General features: G+C 34.1%; 1 protein-coding gene across 3 annotated transcripts in view; it reads right to left on the reverse strand.

Annotated features, from left to right (window-relative positions):
- The window catches only part of LOC140338838 (protocadherin-15-like), a 548,986-nt gene that overhangs the window by 194,283 nt on the left and 333,899 nt on the right, over window positions 1-20,804 (reverse strand). For all 3 annotated transcript variants that reach the window (XM_072423159.1, XM_072423158.1, XM_072423157.1), the window contains 4 exons: window positions 10,391-10,584; window positions 9,492-9,624; window positions 6,957-7,036; window positions 2,732-2,825 (listed from right to left, as the gene is read on the reverse strand). In XM_072423159.1, coding sequence (XP_072279260.1) covers window positions 2,732-2,825; window positions 6,957-7,036; window positions 9,492-9,624; window positions 10,391-10,584 — 501 coding nt within the window. The remainder of the gene's footprint in view (window positions 1-2,731; window positions 2,826-6,956; window positions 7,037-9,491; window positions 9,625-10,390; window positions 10,585-20,804) is intronic.

The following is a 20,804-nucleotide window of genomic DNA, read 5'->3' on the forward strand; positions in this document are numbered from 1 at the left end:
GAGGTTCTGCATTAGAAAAACATTTTCTACATAATAAAGAATAAAACCTAAAATAGAGCAGAGACTTTGGTTTTTATGATATTAAACTTTTCTTTCCTATTTTATGGGCGATTTGGACACTCAGTAAGATAACTGTTGAAAACAGTCACAGAACGAACAAATATGGTGGGACAATTGAAACATATGAGAAGAAAGATTCTAAAAATGTTATTTCCTATGTCCAATATATATTAACATGATTTGAGCAGCATATCTCGGAGAAACTATTTGGACTTAAAAGTGAAAATACGAATCCACTTTTTCCAAACTATTGGATGATATGTTTGCTATTTAAGTTTAAAGGATATAGTGCATAATGGATCATTGTAAAATTAATCAATGGTAATAACCTATGGTAAGCTTTAGTAACTGGTTCCAATATTTCATTAGAACATGTTGTTGGTTCTATATACACCAATCAAGGTAAAATTGTGGGTTAAACAGGTAAAGGGACACAATTTATATGCTGATTTTCACCCAGAAATTCACATTGTTTGTCTGTTTAGTAATAAGTGAATAAACACCACAAACTTAAAAAAGTCTTATTAGCATACCACAAAAATAAAAAAGGTAAAGAAGTAGAAACCTCAAAATACAACACCTGAAACAAATGCATTTTTTTAAAGAAAAGTTTTGAAGCAAAAAAAAAAAAATGAAAAACAAAACACAAAAACAAATGGATGCTTCTTACAAAGTGATTTTTAGTACATTCATTAAGAAAGGAAAATTATTCCTCGCAGAGTAAAAATTCATTTTGGTAACAGCTACACCCCCTACTAAATCAATGTTAATAGTAAAGATGTTGAATTGATGTATAATTTGAGTTTGTTTGAAAGTAAATAGGCATTATTGATACAGTCAGAGCATACTTGTTTTAATATCTAATTTGATCCTCAAATTGCAGGAAATTGTTTTTGAGGCATTACAACGAATATTTGTCCTAAATCCATGTTTGTACTTTTGATTGTGTTTTTGTTTATCATGTTATAGTATTTATCCCATTCAGTGCCAGAATTAGATAATAAACAATGCCGCTGAGCACATTATATTGTTTGCTTGAATTTACTGTTATAAAATGACAGCTGTAGCTGCATGTGAATATCAATGCCATCATAAAAGCATGTCTCTAGTAATCATGCTAAGTTGTTAAACATAAAAAGCAAGCCAACAAAGTACATCATTGTCGAAATATTCCAGGTCACAGAAACACGGTACATAAAACCTGTTACGGTTCACTTTGTGCACAATTAAATGTGAGCCGCTTCCTATTTCCTCAAAGAGAAATGGAAACAAGGGTGTGAAGTGACCTAAACAAACATTGGCACAATACCAATGCACTGAGCATGCTGTTTTGCGCTTTAAAATGTTATTTACAGATAAAAGTATATTTATTTAGGATAGGTGTTGATGGATGTTTTTTTAATGCTAATATGTTACTTTTGTCTATTTAGCATGTGCTGGACAAGAGGCCTGTAGGTTTTATTGAAGGTATACATAGTAAGAGAATGAAGCATTAAAACAATATTAAATGGAACCTTTAGTTGTGTATGACAGTGGTGGTCAGTGTACCTTGAGGGGGTCAGATATGGGGGGACTGATCTGCAGTCTCTGAGATCATCAGAGGGCCACACATAAAATTCATGAATGTATTGCTACATACAGCTGTCAGAGACTGCATACACCCAATAGAAAATTTTATAAAAGCTCACTGGGCACATGCATCAGGAGACAGCCATAGACAGGAAAAACATATTCTATGAGATTGCTAGATTCATGTAATTACAACCTTTTAACAAATTAGTTGTTCCAAATCTGTGCTCCCTTGTCACCTCACACCTTACATTTATTTTGATATCTCTTATAGCCATGATCAGAGAAAACACATAACATATTTTTTTTTTTTTAAAAGGAAAAAGTATATATAAGCCAGTCTAAAAAAGATGTTTTCCCTTACTGTAATAATTTTCACTTAAAAAAATAAGCTTTGGTCTGCAGGGCCCTAAAGGCTGCTCTATGGTATGGTTATGGTAGTGAGGTTGCAGTGCAGTTAGCATTCCCTCATGCCAGTAAACTGCTAGCCAATAGATAATAAATGGGGGTGGGAGTGAGGAGTTCAGCTTGTGCTGTGAGTGACTAAGCGGCAAGGTGCCAAGCCACCAGGAGCTATGCGGGATCGCTTGATCCCACTGCAGAACTGTACCTGCCCTAAGTGAAAAGGAAACTTCTGTGAATCTGGGACACAGACAATAAAATAAATCATACTAAGGTTAAAATTCCTTTTTAAGTAATCCCAAATCAAAAATAAATCCCTAGAAATAAACCATTGAATGTACCACCACTGTAAATTGTAATCAAACATTGTAAAGATTGTTCTAAGCAGTTGTTCAAACAACACAAATCATTTTTTGAGCATGCAACTATAGATTACATTTTTTATACTTAAGCATATACGCTGTAAACCTGAAAACTGTTATTGTTTGTGTATTTAAAAATTACAATAGAATGTATAAACCTTCACATAATACATTTTAAAAATTAAAAAACAGTTGTACACATTACAACACATTGCACATACAACTACATTGAAACATGTGACATTTTATTTCAAGGAAAAATTGTTTTAGGAATTTTTTACAGATAGAATAACATAAAACACATTAACATAACTACCCAAAGAAAAACACATACTTACTCCATCAGGCCGGCCATCTGAAGCTGTAATTATCAAAATGTAGCGGTCTGTACTCTCTCTGTCCAGTGGTTTTGCCAACAGTAAGAGTCCAGAGCTAAATAAAAAAAAATAATGCAAAGCATTGGTGACAAGAATATGCAATTATATTACATGTGGTTTTTTATATGTTTCCCTATAAACAATACCCAGGACAATATTTAGCAGGTGAAACTCTAGACTACTTTCTTATTTTTTGACTTTTTCCTGTAAAGAGCTGGTGTATGTGTATAAGAGCATGGCAATTGATCATAGAACATCAAGAGAGGAAAAAAAGCTAAATGCTAATCTGGGACTGAAGGAGTTGATCAGGGCCATGAACAAACCGTCATTCTCCTGTCCTTAGTGAGTGATACGACCTGGCATGAGGTTTGTGCAAAATATGCATTGGCAGATGTAAATAATCATGATAGAGCTGGTAAATGTCAGATTCATTATTCTAAACATTGGGAGAAAACCCTATTATGACTCCAGATATGAGCTTTAACTTCTTTCCTTGTTTACAATACCAAGCTGATATTTATTTTTAGGATGTTTTGTATTTTGTAAATGCAAGCAAGTGCCCAAATTTGACCTGGAATATTTTATTGTTTTGCTACTGTACAGCAGGACTGGAATGAGTGCAGAAGCATCAATACAATGAGCGAACCAGTTCATGTGCTGATGGCAAAATGTGCTGATCTGATAGGCAAAATGCTCATTGGAAGAGAAAAAAGAGAGTCAGATAAACGAAATCTTGTGCTGTATCTCCTTTCACTTTCCATTCACAAGGCAGACCCAGGATGACCTGTATTTGAAAAATTAGGTTGAATTATTGTGGTCAGCAGAAATCTACTGATATTAATATTATAGGCTCTTTTTGTTATGTTTTTTTTGAACAGGTTATTTTTGGCTGATGTTGAGAGAAAGGAGGGAAACCACTATTAGGAACTCTGTTTATTCATTATACATATCGACTATTCAATCTATGCTGGATGATTTCCCCATTAAATCATTCTATTTTTTCAATAGGTTGTGTAAAAGTGCTGACATGGATGCTGATCTTGAGTGTTACACCAATACAAATCTTTAAGCTTTATACATGGAACTAAGCTAGTCCATACCTGCAAGTAAAAAAATTGCAACAGGCAGCTCTTTCAATAGAACAAACTTACCTGATGTTTGACAAACTTCTGAATTTTCAAGTTAGTGTACAATCCCAGCATACTTAGGTGAAGGTAATTATTAAACTCCCATGCATCTATGTGGTAAGTTACTTCATTCTGACCTGATGAATCAGGATGACTACAAATACCAAACCCAGAAAAAGGCTTAGTTAAGATGTGAACACTAGTGAAGGATCTAGATTAGATAAGTTTTGTTCTGCCTTAAGAAGACTTCTTTACCATTGCATAAAAATCATTTGGTTGGGCTACTTATTAAACTGACCGCATATTTCAGTGTGGCTATACTCAATCAGTTTGCTAATGTTAGCTTTGCAGTGAGTTACAACATGCCAACCTACCTGACCAATATGTTAGGAATATACAAACAATGTGACTTAAAAGTGCACTAGAAATTAGTATCTTCACAGATTATATTTGCAGTTAAGTGTAGAGAAAGAAGACTAGCAGAGCAATCTGCAACTGATACTGTAGCTAAGTATAACACCAAAAGCAATTGACATCACTTTTCATGTTTTCTTCTTTTTGGTTAAATCAGCCAGTGGTTCAACATGTAGTAAATAGTTAAACATGCTTTGTAGTTAAGTATGGAAAAAAGGTAAAGCAGCTGAGTAACCAATTGACATTTTTTTAAATAGTGCTGACACTGCAGTAACTTGTGAATATCTGAGGTGCAAACCTGCCTGCAATTTTAACTAGAAAGGATATTGAGGCAATTAGAAATGGCAGTAAAGCTGTAGGGTAGCAGTGGTCCATTTTTTCTCTATATAGTGCAACAGAGCTGAACTGTCCTAACTTACTGGTATAAGGAGGTATAGTTGTTGACTGACCTCACTTGGCGATTGATACAGCACATACTTTGCAATCCCCACTCAACCTGTTACTCACACCTCAGTATTTAGTCAGGCTCAAAACAAATGCTCACTACCTGTGATAGTGCTCAGTTCCAGTTCTGCTCTGTATGTGAAATTGTCTGATACTGGTTCCCAACCTTTGCTACACCCAACTCTCCATATGTTTGCTGCCTGCACCAACCTCCACCTGTATTATGTGACCTCAAGCTTTTTCGGCCCTTTGTATACCTTACCTAACTTATCACTTTTTTTGTATAACCTCAGCCCTGTTCTCTGACCTACTCTTGCTATAGACTATGAATATCACCCTCATTGTCACTTTGGATCTGTCTTCCTTGTAGGCTCCACAGTCATTTACCAACTGTTCTTCCCCCAGATGGCACACCTAGCCACCTGAGCCTGAGCGGTAGCTTGTCTATAGATGAAGACATAGATAGAATAGGAAATCATGTCTTGTAAAGCATTGATATTTTACTCCGGGGACTTACAGTACTGCTACATTTCAGAGGCAGTCAGTAGGAAAAACATGCCCTATATTGGGAAGTTTTGAATGAAAAGGGTAAGGGTACAGTCTTTTCCACATTTGGACTTCTCAATCCCTCTGTGTGGATATTAGACTGGTGTTATTACTTCGATCCAGGTTAACATTATCATCTGGGCAGAAAGTAAAGTAAAATCTTCCGAATGTGAAAACCTTGGCTATAATACTCCAGTTTTACTTGAAATAATACTACAAAAACACACCTTATATTTTCACCATGATTATGCATTTAAATGTTTTGTTTTTTTCAAAATACAGATCAACATAAAACATGGTATTATAACAGGAACATGTTGTGCTTCTCATTCATTAGGCACCACTGTGATTATTTCACTGTAACAAACCTAAAGTGTTAAGGACGTGTGGGAGCTCATTAATGACACATTGTGTCACAAGGTCAAACTCTAGAACAGAAGATTCCAAAGCATTTAGTACATCAAAACCATTGGCATGTAAACTAGCAAAATATAAAGCTAAACTAGTGTTTACTACTTAAAGAACAACTGCAGTCAACAGCTAATAATAAGTGAACTATGTATGCAATAAAAGAAGCAACAGGGCTATGTAAAGTTGAGAAAAATTGCTCGGTTTACCCTCATTTGTATTTTAAGCTTGTTCTTAAATGTAGATGGAAAAAGGCAGGAAGATTCTTAATGATTAACATTGTACACAATTATAGGACTAAGAGCAGAACCCCACTAATGTATGTTACTGCATTACCTACTACTAGGGTAATCCTTGGGGTTTGTATAGAGCGAAAATTTCCTCGAACTTCGGATGGGTCCGCAAAATTTCGGCGAACCGATTTCGTGGACCCATCTGAAGTTCCAGGAAATCATTACAGGGGGTTCCCAGGGCTGCATTCATTCATGCAGCCCTGGGAATCCTCCTGTGTGGGATGCCCAACACTAGAGGTTATTTAACCCCCTAGTGCCCGGGGATCGCAGTGAATTTTATACAGGAGAGGAATTGAAAAAAAAAATGGCACATAAATGACAAACAATACAATGTTTTATCCTCAGAATGCTCCGTTTCCTGCTTTCCAAAAATACATGGTTTGAGGGGTCTTCAGAAACAATGAAAGTTGATTTTAAAGCAATGTGATTTTTTTCAAGGTTGCCATGTTATTTAAATGTTTCTAAGTACTTTATTTTTTCATTCTGAATGTGTACAAACACAAGAAAATAATATGCATTTTATTTTAGTAAAGTTTTTTTAGTAAAGTTTTTAGTTGCTATTTCTGTACTAGTTTCCTATCTTAACAACAACATCATCAATTATCAAGCAATAAAAGGAAGGATTTTTTAAAGACTATTCTACTGGGTTGTTAAATGTACTTAGTTTTTATTTCATAATGCATATTCAGTGATCAGTAACCATGAGTATGCATGATGTGATTAAAAATAATAAATATAGTAAACAACTGTAACTACATTTTTGTCACTTGCTGCAATGCATTTTTGGTTACTTTTTTATGCTTTTTGCAGGTTTTTAGGTTTTATTGTTTAGTTTTTAATTTTAGTTTTTTACTTTATATTTTTTATTAAATAAATATTTTATTTTCAGCTGTATTTATCTATACTGTACATATATGTTAGCCAATTTTTATTCAGTCACATAGTGTGTCTTACCTTACTGTTAAATTAAATACTTTTTGTGGGTCTCCATTCTGTATTAAATATGTAATAGGATCTCCTTCTCGATCTGTAGCCTTTAATGAAAGAAAATATTGACATGCATATTTATTGTAAAATAAACATTTCTCATTAGATTTGAGTACTGTAAATAACAAGTGACATAATTATGAAAAGAAATTTGTGAACTTGGTTATGCTCTGCATAACAAATAAGGGTGATTCTGAGTACCAGAGGAATGAGGATATAAGCCTAGTCACAGCTGTCACTGATGTAACCATGGTCCATATGTTGTATACATTCTGAAATATTGTACTTAAAAGTATGAAAGTTTATACTTAGAGCCTTTTTACAACTCTATGGTGCATTATCACATACAAAAGATGCCACACTTTACCTTTATCATGCATGTATTACGGGATTTTTACCAGAATTTTTAATACATGAAAACACATGTAAAAGGTGTATGTGTGTTATTCAAAATAAGTAGCATTACATCCTACCTTGGCACATAAGCCAGAGTGTGAATGGGTCATTCATCTGTATTTCGTAAATAAGGGTAATCTAGTTTTAATATGGATGTGTCCATGAAACTAGTGAATGATGGAAAAAAAAAAAACACAAGACATTCTTGCAACTCAGGATCTAGGTAATTAAGGATTATGTTATTTACTGGGAATGGACAAATGAGCTTTTATGTAATGGAATTGAAATGATTTACATGACTTGAAAATCAATTTGCTGTTAGGGCTTGTTCACACCGATGGATAGACATTTATAGGACAGTTGCACTACCTGCCAGCTGCCAAAGACTACACCATACAATTTTTTAGACTGGTAATGATAAGCAGTGGTAGACAGTGATAAAAATTCATGGTAGATTGATTCCACAGGCATTCACCATGGATCCAATATTCACAGACACTACCTTCACTGGCTGGCAGTAAGTTGTCCCATTCACCCACTGTCTCAACTAATTCTTCTGCCTATCCACTGCTAGGGCAAAAGGTATTGTGGTAAACACACCATTTTGAAACAATATGTGTGAACAAGTCACTAATCTTATATTACTTTTTGGCGATTGTGAAGTTCCAAAAGTGATCACGTTTATCCTGTGCTTTTCAATATTATCTTTATTTTTCTTTTGTTTAAGGAAAAATGGCTAGAAAACAGCAGCACAGTGGCTCAGGGGTTAGTACTCTGGCTTTTGCAGGGCTAGGTCCCAGGTTTGAAACTCGGCCAGGGCCCTATATTCATGGAGTTTGCAGGTTCTCCCCGTGTTTGTGTAGGTTTCCTCCGGTTACCTTCCACATTCCAAAAACGTGCAATTAGGTTAAGTGACTTCCCCCCAAATTGACCTTAGCGTTAATGACAAATGACTGTAATATCAACAACTAGTGACATGACTGTGGACTTTTCAAAGCGCTGCATAATATGACGGCGCTATATAAATTCTGCATAATTATAAATAAAAAAAATCAACATTTTGTAAAGAAATGTGAGTCCATACAAACAAGAACATTTATACATTTTCTGAACTGTAGTAACAAAATGTTTTAAAAACCTTAATTTCCTCTTGATTGTTTTTTCATATTTATAGTGAGAAATTTCAATGCCTTTAAAATGAGCATCTTTTCTTTAAACTCTTCTAAATTCAAAATAAATATGTGACAGGAACAGCATGTATTCTGTTATAATTGGCTTGTTCTGATAAATACAAAGAACAGTGCAAGTTGCTTAGTTCCTATAAGTTGCTGTCATAGTAAGAGCAATTTGCAAAAGGCTATTTCCATCAAGAGTTTTAAATGGAATAAAAACATTATAGTACTTATAAATAAATTATACTTATAAAAATAGTTAATATAAAAATAGATACTCAGCAGGTAGTCTTTAAAAATTTCAATCGTACTAAGGGAAAAAAACAGACTCCTGAATTATGGTATTGATATGTTGCATATTTATATTATTAATGTGCTGATTTAATTGTGAGTGCCTGAAACGTACTTATACACATCAGTCATTTAAACATCACAATTATTTACATGGTCACATGTCATGTATTATTTCTGTATAGCTCTCAAAAACTGGAGAAGATAGACTTATGCAGTGCTTTAAAAATTCCATAGTCATATCTCTAGCTGTCCCTGAGAGGGGCTCACAATCCAATCTCCCTACCATAGTCATATGTCATTAATACCGTCTAAGGTCAATTTGGGGGAAGCCAATAACTGCATGTTTTTGTCATGTGAGAACATGGGTCATCCAACAAACCTGAAATGGATCTGGTCCAGCATTTAAAGCATTCACCAACTAATAAATTATTTTTAAGAAATGCAATTCAGGTTTTCTGGATTACCCAGTATATACAACATTTTAGTTAAATTTAGGTTTTTTTAAATACTAAAGAAAAACAAAAACAATCAGATTATTTTCTGATAAGAAAAAATAAACATGCATATTATCTGGAACATATGTTTTTAAAAAGATTTTGGTTAGAATATTTCTCATATTCAATAATAGTATAACCAATACCTGAAGATTTAAAAGATTAGCACCTATACGCATGGCTTCACTGATTTCAAGGTTGTACATCAATTGTGGAAAACGTGGAGGACTCTGGTTGTTTGGTGGTAGTACTTCAATATAAACAGTAGTGATGGAACTCCTAAAATAATGCAGACAGAATCCAAATAAGAAGGATATTTCAACTGTAGAAATAGTCTTAACTTAAATTTAAAATTTTTAGAAGAATATCAGCAGTCATTTACAGCCTGATGAAACCAAAACAACAGATTTGAGTGGTGTTGGCAATGACAGAGCTGTGAAGAAATTCCAAATAAAATGGCTCAACAGCCATTTTAAAAACATAAAGACCTTATTCAGTGTCATATTGTAAAGCAATTGATGCACTTTACATGGAGTATTAAGACCTTATAAGGTCTTTTCCATTGTCTTTTTATCCTAAAGCTATGTTCAATGATTGGTTTAGGTAAATATTATCTAGTGATTTACTGCTTTGTAAATACCATAGCACTGCCAAGACCCCTGATTAACATTAAAATTAATTAAATGAGTTAAAATCTTTGAGCAGTCACAGTCCCCTTAAATAGGTCAGATTTCCTCCTATTTCCTGCTGTGTATATATCTAGTAAAATGTTTAAGATGGGACACAGAGGCAAAAAAAAAAAAAAAAACACAAGGGTCTTAACTATTTAATTTTTTATCTAAAATTTGAAAAAATAAAAATAAAACATAAAAGCCCAAAACATTCTGTAGATTGTTGCAACAGTTTTGAAATACAGTAGATATGTTCTAAAAAGTGAAAGAAAAGGAAAGAATGGCTGTGAAATTATATTTTTTTCCACAATTACCAGTAGTGTTACTATGTATCTTTTAGAATCAGAATGCTCATTAATAAGTTTTATACATACCTTCGTTGATCAATTGGGGCATTATCAGAAGCTTTAACCGTCAAAGCATAGGACTCCCCAACTGTCAGTGTGACTCCTGGACTGATGCTGATGACACCAGACTTGTTATTGATGACAAATTGCCCCTGAGCTCCAACTAGGATTTCATATGTGATCTGCCCATTCATTCCTTCATCTGCATCCACAGCTGTAAGCTGCAAGTAAAACATCAGAGGAAATCACAATTAGCTCACAGATTCCAATTATATATCAGTGTTCTGACTTTCCTTCAAACTGCACCATTTGATGTAAATTTTCCTATACCAAAAGAAAAACAGTGTGCGCATTTAAAGACAAATGTATATACTATATTGAAGATAGTATGTTGATTGATTCTGTCCAAACAATAAAGCTTGAATTGTAACGGTATATTCAGTTGCTATATATTGTCTCTGAAATGTTTCAATTTACTGCAGTTTCAACATTCACAGCTTTCTGTGCTATACACAACATAACCATCTGGCAAAATCAAAATACCATTGTTAACATCAGCAGCAGGTAGCTAACAGGATAAACTAACAGCACATGGCTGCAGCTGCATACAGTTTTACCTGAGTTCTACCCAAAAAATCATGATACTGATATGCAAATAGCAGCTTGTTACAAATTGATGTTTGCATATGATTAGGTAAGAGTCTCTGTTTTCTACATAACAACTTCTCAATTTGTTGATATAGATGAAATAAAACACTGGGCATTGTATTTGAAGATAGTAATAGGGAAAGGTGTGATTTAGAGGCTTATCTCCAAAAGCTACTATCAGAAAACAGAAAAAGTGAAGTAGACTCAGAAAAGCTCATAGGTGAAAAATCCAGCTGCTGCCTATGCTACCAACTACTTTTGTTAGGTTTGTTAGCCAAGTGCTCATGTTGTAATGGAACCATATGTCCTCTGAGATAAATGCCTATACAGATAAATGTCTATATTTTCATTCATTTAGTAGACATTTACCCACATTATTACCTCTCTACTTGCCATGAAAACCTGATATAAAATGGGAAACATATTGGCAAAAATGCGATAAACACTGTATGCATTTCTTTAACTTCCCAAACTGCAGACGGTATTTACCAGGGGTCAAGCCCAAGCAAACCTTTTCTTTTTCCCTATGCAATGTGCTTTCTGTAATTTGTTAAATATAGCTTCCAATTACATATTTCTTTTTTAGTTTGTCCCACTTCTTCAAATTTGTCTAAGCAAAGCAATAGCTGTTTATCCACATGGCAACCTTGACAATAACCTAGGAGCTGATGGAAGTCTAGGGGGCCCAACTACAACCTATATGCAGCTAAAGTAAAACAGATAATGCAATCCATCAAAACTGTTTGCCACTTCAGAGGAGAGAATACAAAAAATGTGCCAGTGCAAACCATGGACCGGACTTTCCTGTGCCTACTGCAGTCCATTTTAGTGCCACTCAGATAGATTGCCTAGGGTCCCATTCATGGCCCTCAATCCATTTTTGAAGAGAACATTAACACCAATAAAACAAACCCATACATTTTTAATAGTCACTCCCAATGGCTTTATGCATTCTGCAGTCCCCCTAGCTTTGTTGGGAGCCTGCCATCTTTTGAGAAAGGTATATGGGGGCTGTGCAAGCTAAGAGGCATTTTGTTCCATCAGCAATGGAGAAATAAATTGTACATTGACTTATAAGCTTATACAGTGATCTCTGCCATAGGGCATTGCACTCAATTCCCATTATTCACCAGGATGGACTGAAAAATATAATATAAAATGCCTTTAGAAAGAACAATGTGCTGATTTTTGATTAAACAAGAAAATGTTTTATATAGAGATGTGTACTATATGTACAAAAAATGCCATATTTCAGTAAAAAAAAATAAACTCCTACCTAGGTATACTAACTGCAAATATAGGCTAAACTAAAAAATTAATGATAACATAATTTTACAAAAATATATGTTTTTTACAGAAATTTGGTGCAAATTTGTAGAAAACACAGTTCATCATTTGACTATATGTAATTTTTTTTTGTTAGTTGTGTTTTTTCTATTTGTTTTTTTTTTTACTATATACATGTTTTAAAAGTTCAAATATATATACACTGAAAACAAAAGTCAGGGCACGGTCAGTAAAACACATGTTTTTTTGAGTTAATGACAAAGTGCCTAAACATGGTATTGTGACCATGATTGCTGGAGGGGGTGGGGGGTTATGGGAACATGTGGAATTAAGTCAGCAGAGGCTTTAAAAATTAAAATTGTGTTTTCCTGTATAGACTTCAACCTTGGTTTACATAAAAGTTACAAGCTATTTCTATAAACAAAAAAAATATATAAAAAACTTGTTCCCACATGCCCTTCTGACCTCTTTCTACCGCTGAAAATGTTGGTGACTATTTAGGATAGTTGACATTTTACAAAATTGCAAACCTTTCGCAAAAAAAATAACCTTATCCCTAAACAAAAGAACTAAACAACCTATTAAAATGCTCACCACTAATGCCATTGCAAATAAAACAATTATTTTATTTAACAGGCTCTACCACTCTCAAACAACAATATACTTTTTTAAAAGGATGATGTTCCACGGCACACTTAACCTTTTTCTTTGGAATGTAACTCATCCAATTATTTCTCAGCTCACCTTGATGAAGAATAGAAGCTGAGAACTCTGCCTTTTGGCAGAGAGCTAAATCCTGTCAGATAACATAATAGTAATAGTTAATAGTTATAGATAATAGATAATAGTTTTTATCTATGAACTGGTATTTTCAGTTCTGTTTACAATACCAATGGCAATCGCACTGGTAAATTATTGATAGCTGTTGATTTTAGGAAAAGGTAGGTTTTCTGGTCTGTGGATCAAATTACCAGTAAACAGTTTTTAAACCCTTTTTATTGTGTTTCTGGAAGTTTTTAATTTAAAACAATAAAGGTTGCAGAGATTTTAAAGGTTGTTCATTTTCATTTTCCTGTTTATATGTAGTTTTTTTATTCCTACAGATGTATGTATCAGATTGTCATTTTCAGCAAAGGGAATCTGATCAAATCTACATCCAATGAAGGCATAAGGATGAGCAGGATATCTCTGTGACAGAGAAATTTACTAATGTTATCTATTAGTACTTCATTTTAATTTTACTTGTATGAAATTAGTATTTAGTACTACATATTCAAAAATAGCAAAACATAAACATGCATTAATTTTGAGCATGGATTATTAATAAATCATGTCACAGTAGAACTGAGAACTTTAATTTAGTAGCTGTGGATACATTATACTCAGTGAATTATTGAAATTTCAGTTCAATCTCTCTAACGTTATTAGAGGTTACTCTGTACTGTTATTTCAACACTTCAGTCAGCACTAGATCTAACATGTAGTTATTGCTGTTCTAGTTTCTTTATTCTTAATACTGCAGTTCACCGTAATGTTGAACTCTGCTATCTTACTTTGGAATATATTTAAAATGATATAGGAACTTATTCATTTCCCTGGAAAATGAGTGTGCCAGAAAAAAATAATATTTCAACACATTTCATAAAAATACAAATTGTTTAGGATGCTGCAAACCACTGAATAAAACGCAGCATTAAAAATGAATACATTCCAAAAGATTCACATGTCCATCATCTTTTGTATTGCAGTAGTATAGGTGCTTAATATCCCTTCTGAATTCCTTTATAGATTTAAAAGAAAATCAATGACCCTAAAATATAGGTTGGATTCTTTAAACAGGTACAGACCACAGTTCATAACATCAGAGCTGTACTGTTAGGAATCAGTTAGGACTAGCAAACGTGCACCCATTTGTTCGAGGAGTACACACTGGTTCTGAGACAAGCTCTAAGGCATGTGTTGGTGCTGTGGCAGAAGTTGCGGACATGTAGAGGAGGCAGTAAGAGTAAGTGGGTAAGGTTGGAGGGCACTTTCAGTGGTGAGAGGAGGGGTTGGTGTGTGGTGTTAGCAGAGGACAATGTGGTGGTGGGGGGGGGGGTCAACTGGTGTATTGAGAGCACAGATGAGTTTGCATAAAGGTAATGTGATTTGGAGATTTTAGACATCATGGTGAGAAGAGGAATGCAGACAAAGTAGTGATGGCAGATGCCCAAGAGATGGTCAGGAGGTGGTTGCAGGCATGGTGATGACTGGTGCATCCACAAGGGTCTGCCAGCTGTAACTCTAGATTATTTACACCTTGGCCTATATGGACATGTCAAAGCTGATGTGTATTTGATGTAGCATTACAATTTTATGATTTTCCTGACAGTACCAGGCACTGGTCATCGAAAAGGCTCTACTCTACAGTGATCTTCAGAGATACTGGCAATCACTTCCCAGCACAGAATGTCTCTAGTTCAACATAACTCATTAGTGGCACCTATATATCACATAATCTACTGGTTATTTAGCATCTAAAACATGTCAGTTTCCTAAACATATATTGAAATCACATGCTGCTGAATACTTTAGAAACCTTGCTGCTAAAATCTTATAGTTTACATATCATATGGCCTGCACTGCAGATTAAAAAAAATGCCCCACTTCCAACTATTGCAGCTACTTCATACATGTTAAAATGTGTTGTATTAAAGCAGCCTTTTCTTTAGAAATAGGCTGTCAATGCATGGCAACAGAAAAAAATTGTGCAGCAAACCACATATGTTTAGGGAGTGATTTGGTCCCAGAGCCTAAAATATAATGGCTAGTGCTCAGACACTCCCCTGCAAGCTAGTAGACTGCTTTTGTATTTTGCCGTATAAGTACTCAGAGCCTGGAACACTGTACTCTGACACTGCATAGACTATTATACAGCATCCCAGACTCTGAATTTTCCAGGCTCTAAGTACCTCTGATAATGTCCCAGATACTGTACCTTTCTGGTAGGAACGCTGCTTACCTATATTAGAACATGTACAGAGGAGGAGAGGCTGAACTCAGCATTTTCTTTTCTCACTGGTGATATAGATATCAGGAAGTGCTCTGGTATTACTGTTAACATTGTGTGTGTTTCCAGAGGAAGCAGGAAGAGGTCTAAGCTAAAGGGCAAATAGAAGCCAGACATGGAACACTATGTCCATTACTACAAAAACACTAATATGTAGCAAGTGATTTTTTCAAGTTCATTTTATTCTTTATTTATTTACTTTGAATGTGTTTTTTATGTAAAATACAACACGTTTTTTTAAACATCCCAAAAACATATTGGTTAGTTCATTGGCTTCACCCTAAGTTTGCCTTAGGCCAATGACATGACTATATCAAGAACATCATATAATTATGTTGTGTTTCTGTTTCTAAAAAAAATATTTTTCCTGTAAAGCCCAACAACGGCAAGGAGTTCAGTAATACACAAACCAAAACACTCAAAGGATATATGGGCAAAAAACCAACAAATATCTGAAGAATATAAGCTAAATATCACCCTTGGAGTTCCATAAAAATATTTTGTTTTGCTTGCGCTTGTTTAAGATTTTACGTTTACGTTTCCACGTTTAAACGCTGCTTTTAGATACCTTTAATGACCCTCCTCTTTTTTAAACTATTCAATTTCCAGGATGAATACTAGGGAGGCAATATATCAATCTCTGTTAGTACAGGAGCTACAAAATGCTGAATATTTGTACATTGTTTTTTAAATTTGTAAGCAATAAACAACTACTAGCAAAATGTTCTAAATTCTTAAACTTTAAATAAATGGTTAATAGTACAAAAAACATTGGATGATAATTTAAAATACACAAAAGCATATGTAAAGGTACTTAAACTTTCCTTGCTGCCTTTTTGGCACACATACTGCTAAATTATCAAAGTAAGCGAGACATCTGTCCCACTTGTGAGAGCTAATAATATGCTTTTATGCGCTAGTTAGACACTAAATTAGCACATTATATTAGGATCCACTTTGTTTTACCACCCTGCCATTTAAAACCATCAGATATACATGAATATAGACAACGCAGTCTATCAAGTTAAATGAATGATATTAACATCTTGCTTGCAGAGTAGCTCAAAATCTGGAATTGTAGCAAATAAAATACTAACAATGGGTGATCCCATAAGTAATTATAAAACAGGGAATCTGAAATTCCCTTAATGGTGGAAATTGGTAATTGGTTCCCACAAGGGAATGTCAGATTCCCTGTTTTATAATTAAAACATGTATATCTGGGCAGGAAAAAAACATATACAGGTCATTTGTGAAATAGATGCATATTTCCCCATTATTCATTCATTCATTGCGGGGCCTGACAAGGAAGAAGAAATTTTGATACCACATTGATGGGCTTCCACATCATGCCAACAGATTTCATGTAATGCATGTGATGTAAATCCAGCCTTAAAGTAAAAGTACACCACAAAAATGAACATCTCTTGTTTACTGCTGTTTGGTCATTAAGTGCAAAATTATCTGTCCTGATTCTCTAAGAAATCGATCATTTGACAGACCTTTGGTCTGTGCTTTTGTGGTGCTAACATTTCAAGCAGTAATACCAGCTCTGCGTAGTTCAGTTTTTGTGAACTGCAAAACAACCCTACTATTTTTCGGTGATGTGGAAAGGAGAGCTTGTTTTAAACACCTAACACATTTTAATGTCCTAGCGTGACAACAGTACTCCTCCAAAAACATGATACAGAGACCATACCCAATGGAAAAACGTGCAGTTTTGGAAAGGTAAAAAACAAGTGTAAAAATACAAAAATGCATGATTAAAAAATTCAGCCACCACATCTATGGACTAGCATTGTTCAATGTATTAAATATTTTTTCTTGTGTTTAGACATACTTTAAATTTGCTGGACCTCTGTAAATAAAACATGAATTCAAATTGGTTGCTCTGGGTTAATACATCTTGCATATTGCATTTTGTCTTGCCTAATAATTCAGTTTATGTATTAACATTTATTCTTGGAAATAATTACTTGTAGGCTAATGCCTATACTTTTCTTTATAAATGTAAGACATTCAAAACATACAAATATGAGCATGTAGTGCTGTAATTCATCAGAAATTTTAGCAGTGAAATATTACCCTTCAGAAATTTATATTTTGGAACCCTGTTTAAAATATAGCAGTAATAACCAGGAGAGCAAGGTTGCCAAAGACAGAGCAATAGATTCATCATAAAAGTCGTGTGCATGTTGTAATATTTTTAAATAACAAGTCAAGGTTAAAGAAGCCTATAATGCATGAATATGTATTAGAAAAGAATTTGTTCTCGAGGACAAACTTAAAAGCAATGCAAACTAATACTAACAGAAGCTTCTGTGTAATTCTATGTATATCCCAGAAGAATTATACTAATTTAACCGTGCTGTTTCTTGAAAAGGGTGACCAGTATATTAACCCTATTTGTCACTGTTAAAATCTTCATTGTATTTTACTCAAAAGAAATAGCAAACAAAAAATAAGCAAAGCTGGGCAATATCCAAGTTTTCTGTATATATACATCCACTATTTACAACAAGTGGTAGTGCTGCTTGTTTAAAATAATTTCTGTATATATGTAAATGTTTTACTTTAACAGAGATAACCCAGACCCCTTTCTTTCAGTTAGAGAATTTCAATATGAAAGCAAAACAAGGCACCGTTAACTATCCTTTAATTCTAATTTACCAGTAGTACAAGTTGTACCACTGCCCAGAGGTAAGATGCCAGAGGTGAGGTGATGTTTCCAAGTTTCAGTATCCTTTTCAGATATTAAAGACAATATAATGAACTAATGTGCAGTCATACTAATGGTTGGTAGGTTCTTTAATTAAACCAAATACTCTTGATCCCGCATAGGCCACCACCATATCGATTTTGTCAAAAATTGCAGCAGGCAGGTACTATGTCCCTTCTGCACTAAAACAAGCTTACCTGCCTGTTCTCCGTCTTCTGTATATAAAGCTGTGCAGATCAGTGTATGATACTGGTATAACTGGCTTCCAGGGATGAATGAACTTTCATGTGTATGTGCAGGAGTTATGTCATTCCGGCCTGGCTAATCAAGATGACCAAAGATCCCCAACCCAGAAGGAAACCAGGTGAAGATGCTAGAGCCCACAATGGAGCAAGGAGAGATCAGTTTAACGAAGAAATATTGCTCATTCTGTAATAAACCAGCATGCTTGCAATTTTGTTCAAATTTTAGTCTCTTTATATTGCTCTCTACACCTTCTGATCAATAGATCAGTCTAAAACTAAATAATAAGTAAACCTAGGGGTTGATTTACTAAAGGAGTTTAAGCGTGTCACTTACTAAGCAAAATACATTTACTAAAACATCAGTGTATAATATACTGAAGTATTAAAGTTAAACAAAATGTTAAAATTGAGTCAAACCAATATAGATTTATGTTTATATACAATATTTCTTAAACAACAAATGCTAATTATTTATATGATTTAGAATACTAAAGCTTGTTAAACAACAATTAAATAAATTGAATTCGTTTTTAAACATCATTTAATATGTTTTTAAACATCATTTCTGCAGGTTCAATAAAGCCACAAAGTGCTAAATTTGTTGATGATTTGCTTGTGTAAAGCATAAAAGGTCTCTTGTAGGTTATCAATATACTACATTGATTTTTTTTTTACTAAAAAGTAATGAAAGCAAAATGTGGTTTATCATTAATGGAATCTGTCCTTTTTCTGCCATTGTGTAACCACTTTTATTATAATCAACTTGACCCAGATATTTGGCAGTGTATGTATAACATTTGAATGCATTAATAGGTGTATATCCTCAGGCTATTGTTGAAAACTGACTTTTTGTTGTATGTAAGCTGCTACTGAGGCTCTCCATGAGGTAATGGGAAAATGTTTATGGAAACTGAAAGCACAATATTAAGATATTGTCCACAAGAGCAAAATAAATACAAGGCTAACGTACATATCAGAGCACCTAAGTGAAGACTTTGGTTGCTTGTTTTAACAAAATCCTTTTATTATGGGGGACTGAACAAGCATTTCCCAAGCAGGATTGGAAGCCTATTTAGAGCAAATCTGCACATGTAATCCTTGACATTCATTTGCATACCTTTTGCATATATCTGTGCCTAATTTATAAAAATACATTATACAGTTTTGATTTACAGTTGTCACAAATGTCAGAAACATGACTTCTTTGCGGTATTCATCCGTCCCACTGAGGGGTATTTATCACTTCTATATCTGCTTTAAATAATATTGGCAAACACATCTACCCCACTACTTCTCTTGGTATTTTTTTTACTTTACTTTTTTTTTACTATTTATTTATCTTTACCTCAATATACTATATATTTATTGCAATTCTCTGTCTTTATACCTATTGGCTGTGTGGTTATTTTAGGACCTTAAATGTATTTTAGATGTTCCCTGAGTACACACTGAAACATATGTCCAGTGTTTGCCTTTACTAAAATCTAAAAATGAGGTTTTTTCGTTCTCTGTATCCTCACTCCCAACACCTCAGTTTGAGACATAATTGCTGCAGAAGAAAATTGCACCTGCTGTGCTACAGATTGTTAGCAGCATTCTGAAACAGAGGGCTCACAATATGTCAAAGACATTTTCAGATTTACAATTTTGATTTTCTAGTATATACAAAGTATTTTACTGATACATTATGTAAATTCAGAGTCTACAAAAAAAAACAAAAAAACAAGGAGTCAGGTTTTGGTACACTAAATTGGTATATTCAATAAAGCACTGCAAAGATCAATATTATTATGCAAAGTGTAGTAACTAACAATTATAACTGACAATAACTGATCTTTGAATCAACTACATTAAAGACCTCCGTCCCCTCCTGTCACCTGTCTCCATTGAATTTTTCCTTCAGTTTTCCCAGAGTAAATGCACTTCATGCAATATCTAACATGAGTTTATTGAATGCTTTTTTTTACAATTCTGGTTGAGGGGTCTTTTGGCAAATTTTGATGCAATAATATTTATTAAGTCATAGTTCATCCACAGAATCTAGGCAACAGAAAAAGCCCATTACAAGTGAGGCTAAATTAGAACATGTTGAGTTATAGATGGGGACATCAAGAACAGTCCTGGTTTCCCAACACTAAACATGGTTCACCTGTCACAGGGATTTATTAAGTGGTTAAGTTTAATAAGTTTATTTAAGTGGTTTTCCTCAAGTGAATATATGAAAGAAATGTTTTGCCTAGTTGGCTACTTCAGGGGAGTGTAGGCGTGTACGTGCAAGTATTGATGTATCCAGTGATGAGATGAGGAATAAAAAAAGCATGTTGCACCTCAAGATTGTTTATAGATATATGTGGGTAGATATATATGTATATAAATAGATATATGTATATATGGGTGTATATGTGTAGGAGGGTGGTGTTTAAACATTAATCATTTGTGACCTTTGTGAGGTAAGCTTTTATGGGGTACTCTTCTGAAAGAAGTAGGCTCCTG

This window comes from Pyxicephalus adspersus, chromosome 10 (genome assembly GCF_032062135.1).
Source record: "Pyxicephalus adspersus chromosome 10, UCB_Pads_2.0, whole genome shotgun sequence".
NCBI classification, from domain to species: domain Eukaryota; kingdom Metazoa; phylum Chordata; class Amphibia; order Anura; family Pyxicephalidae; genus Pyxicephalus; species Pyxicephalus adspersus.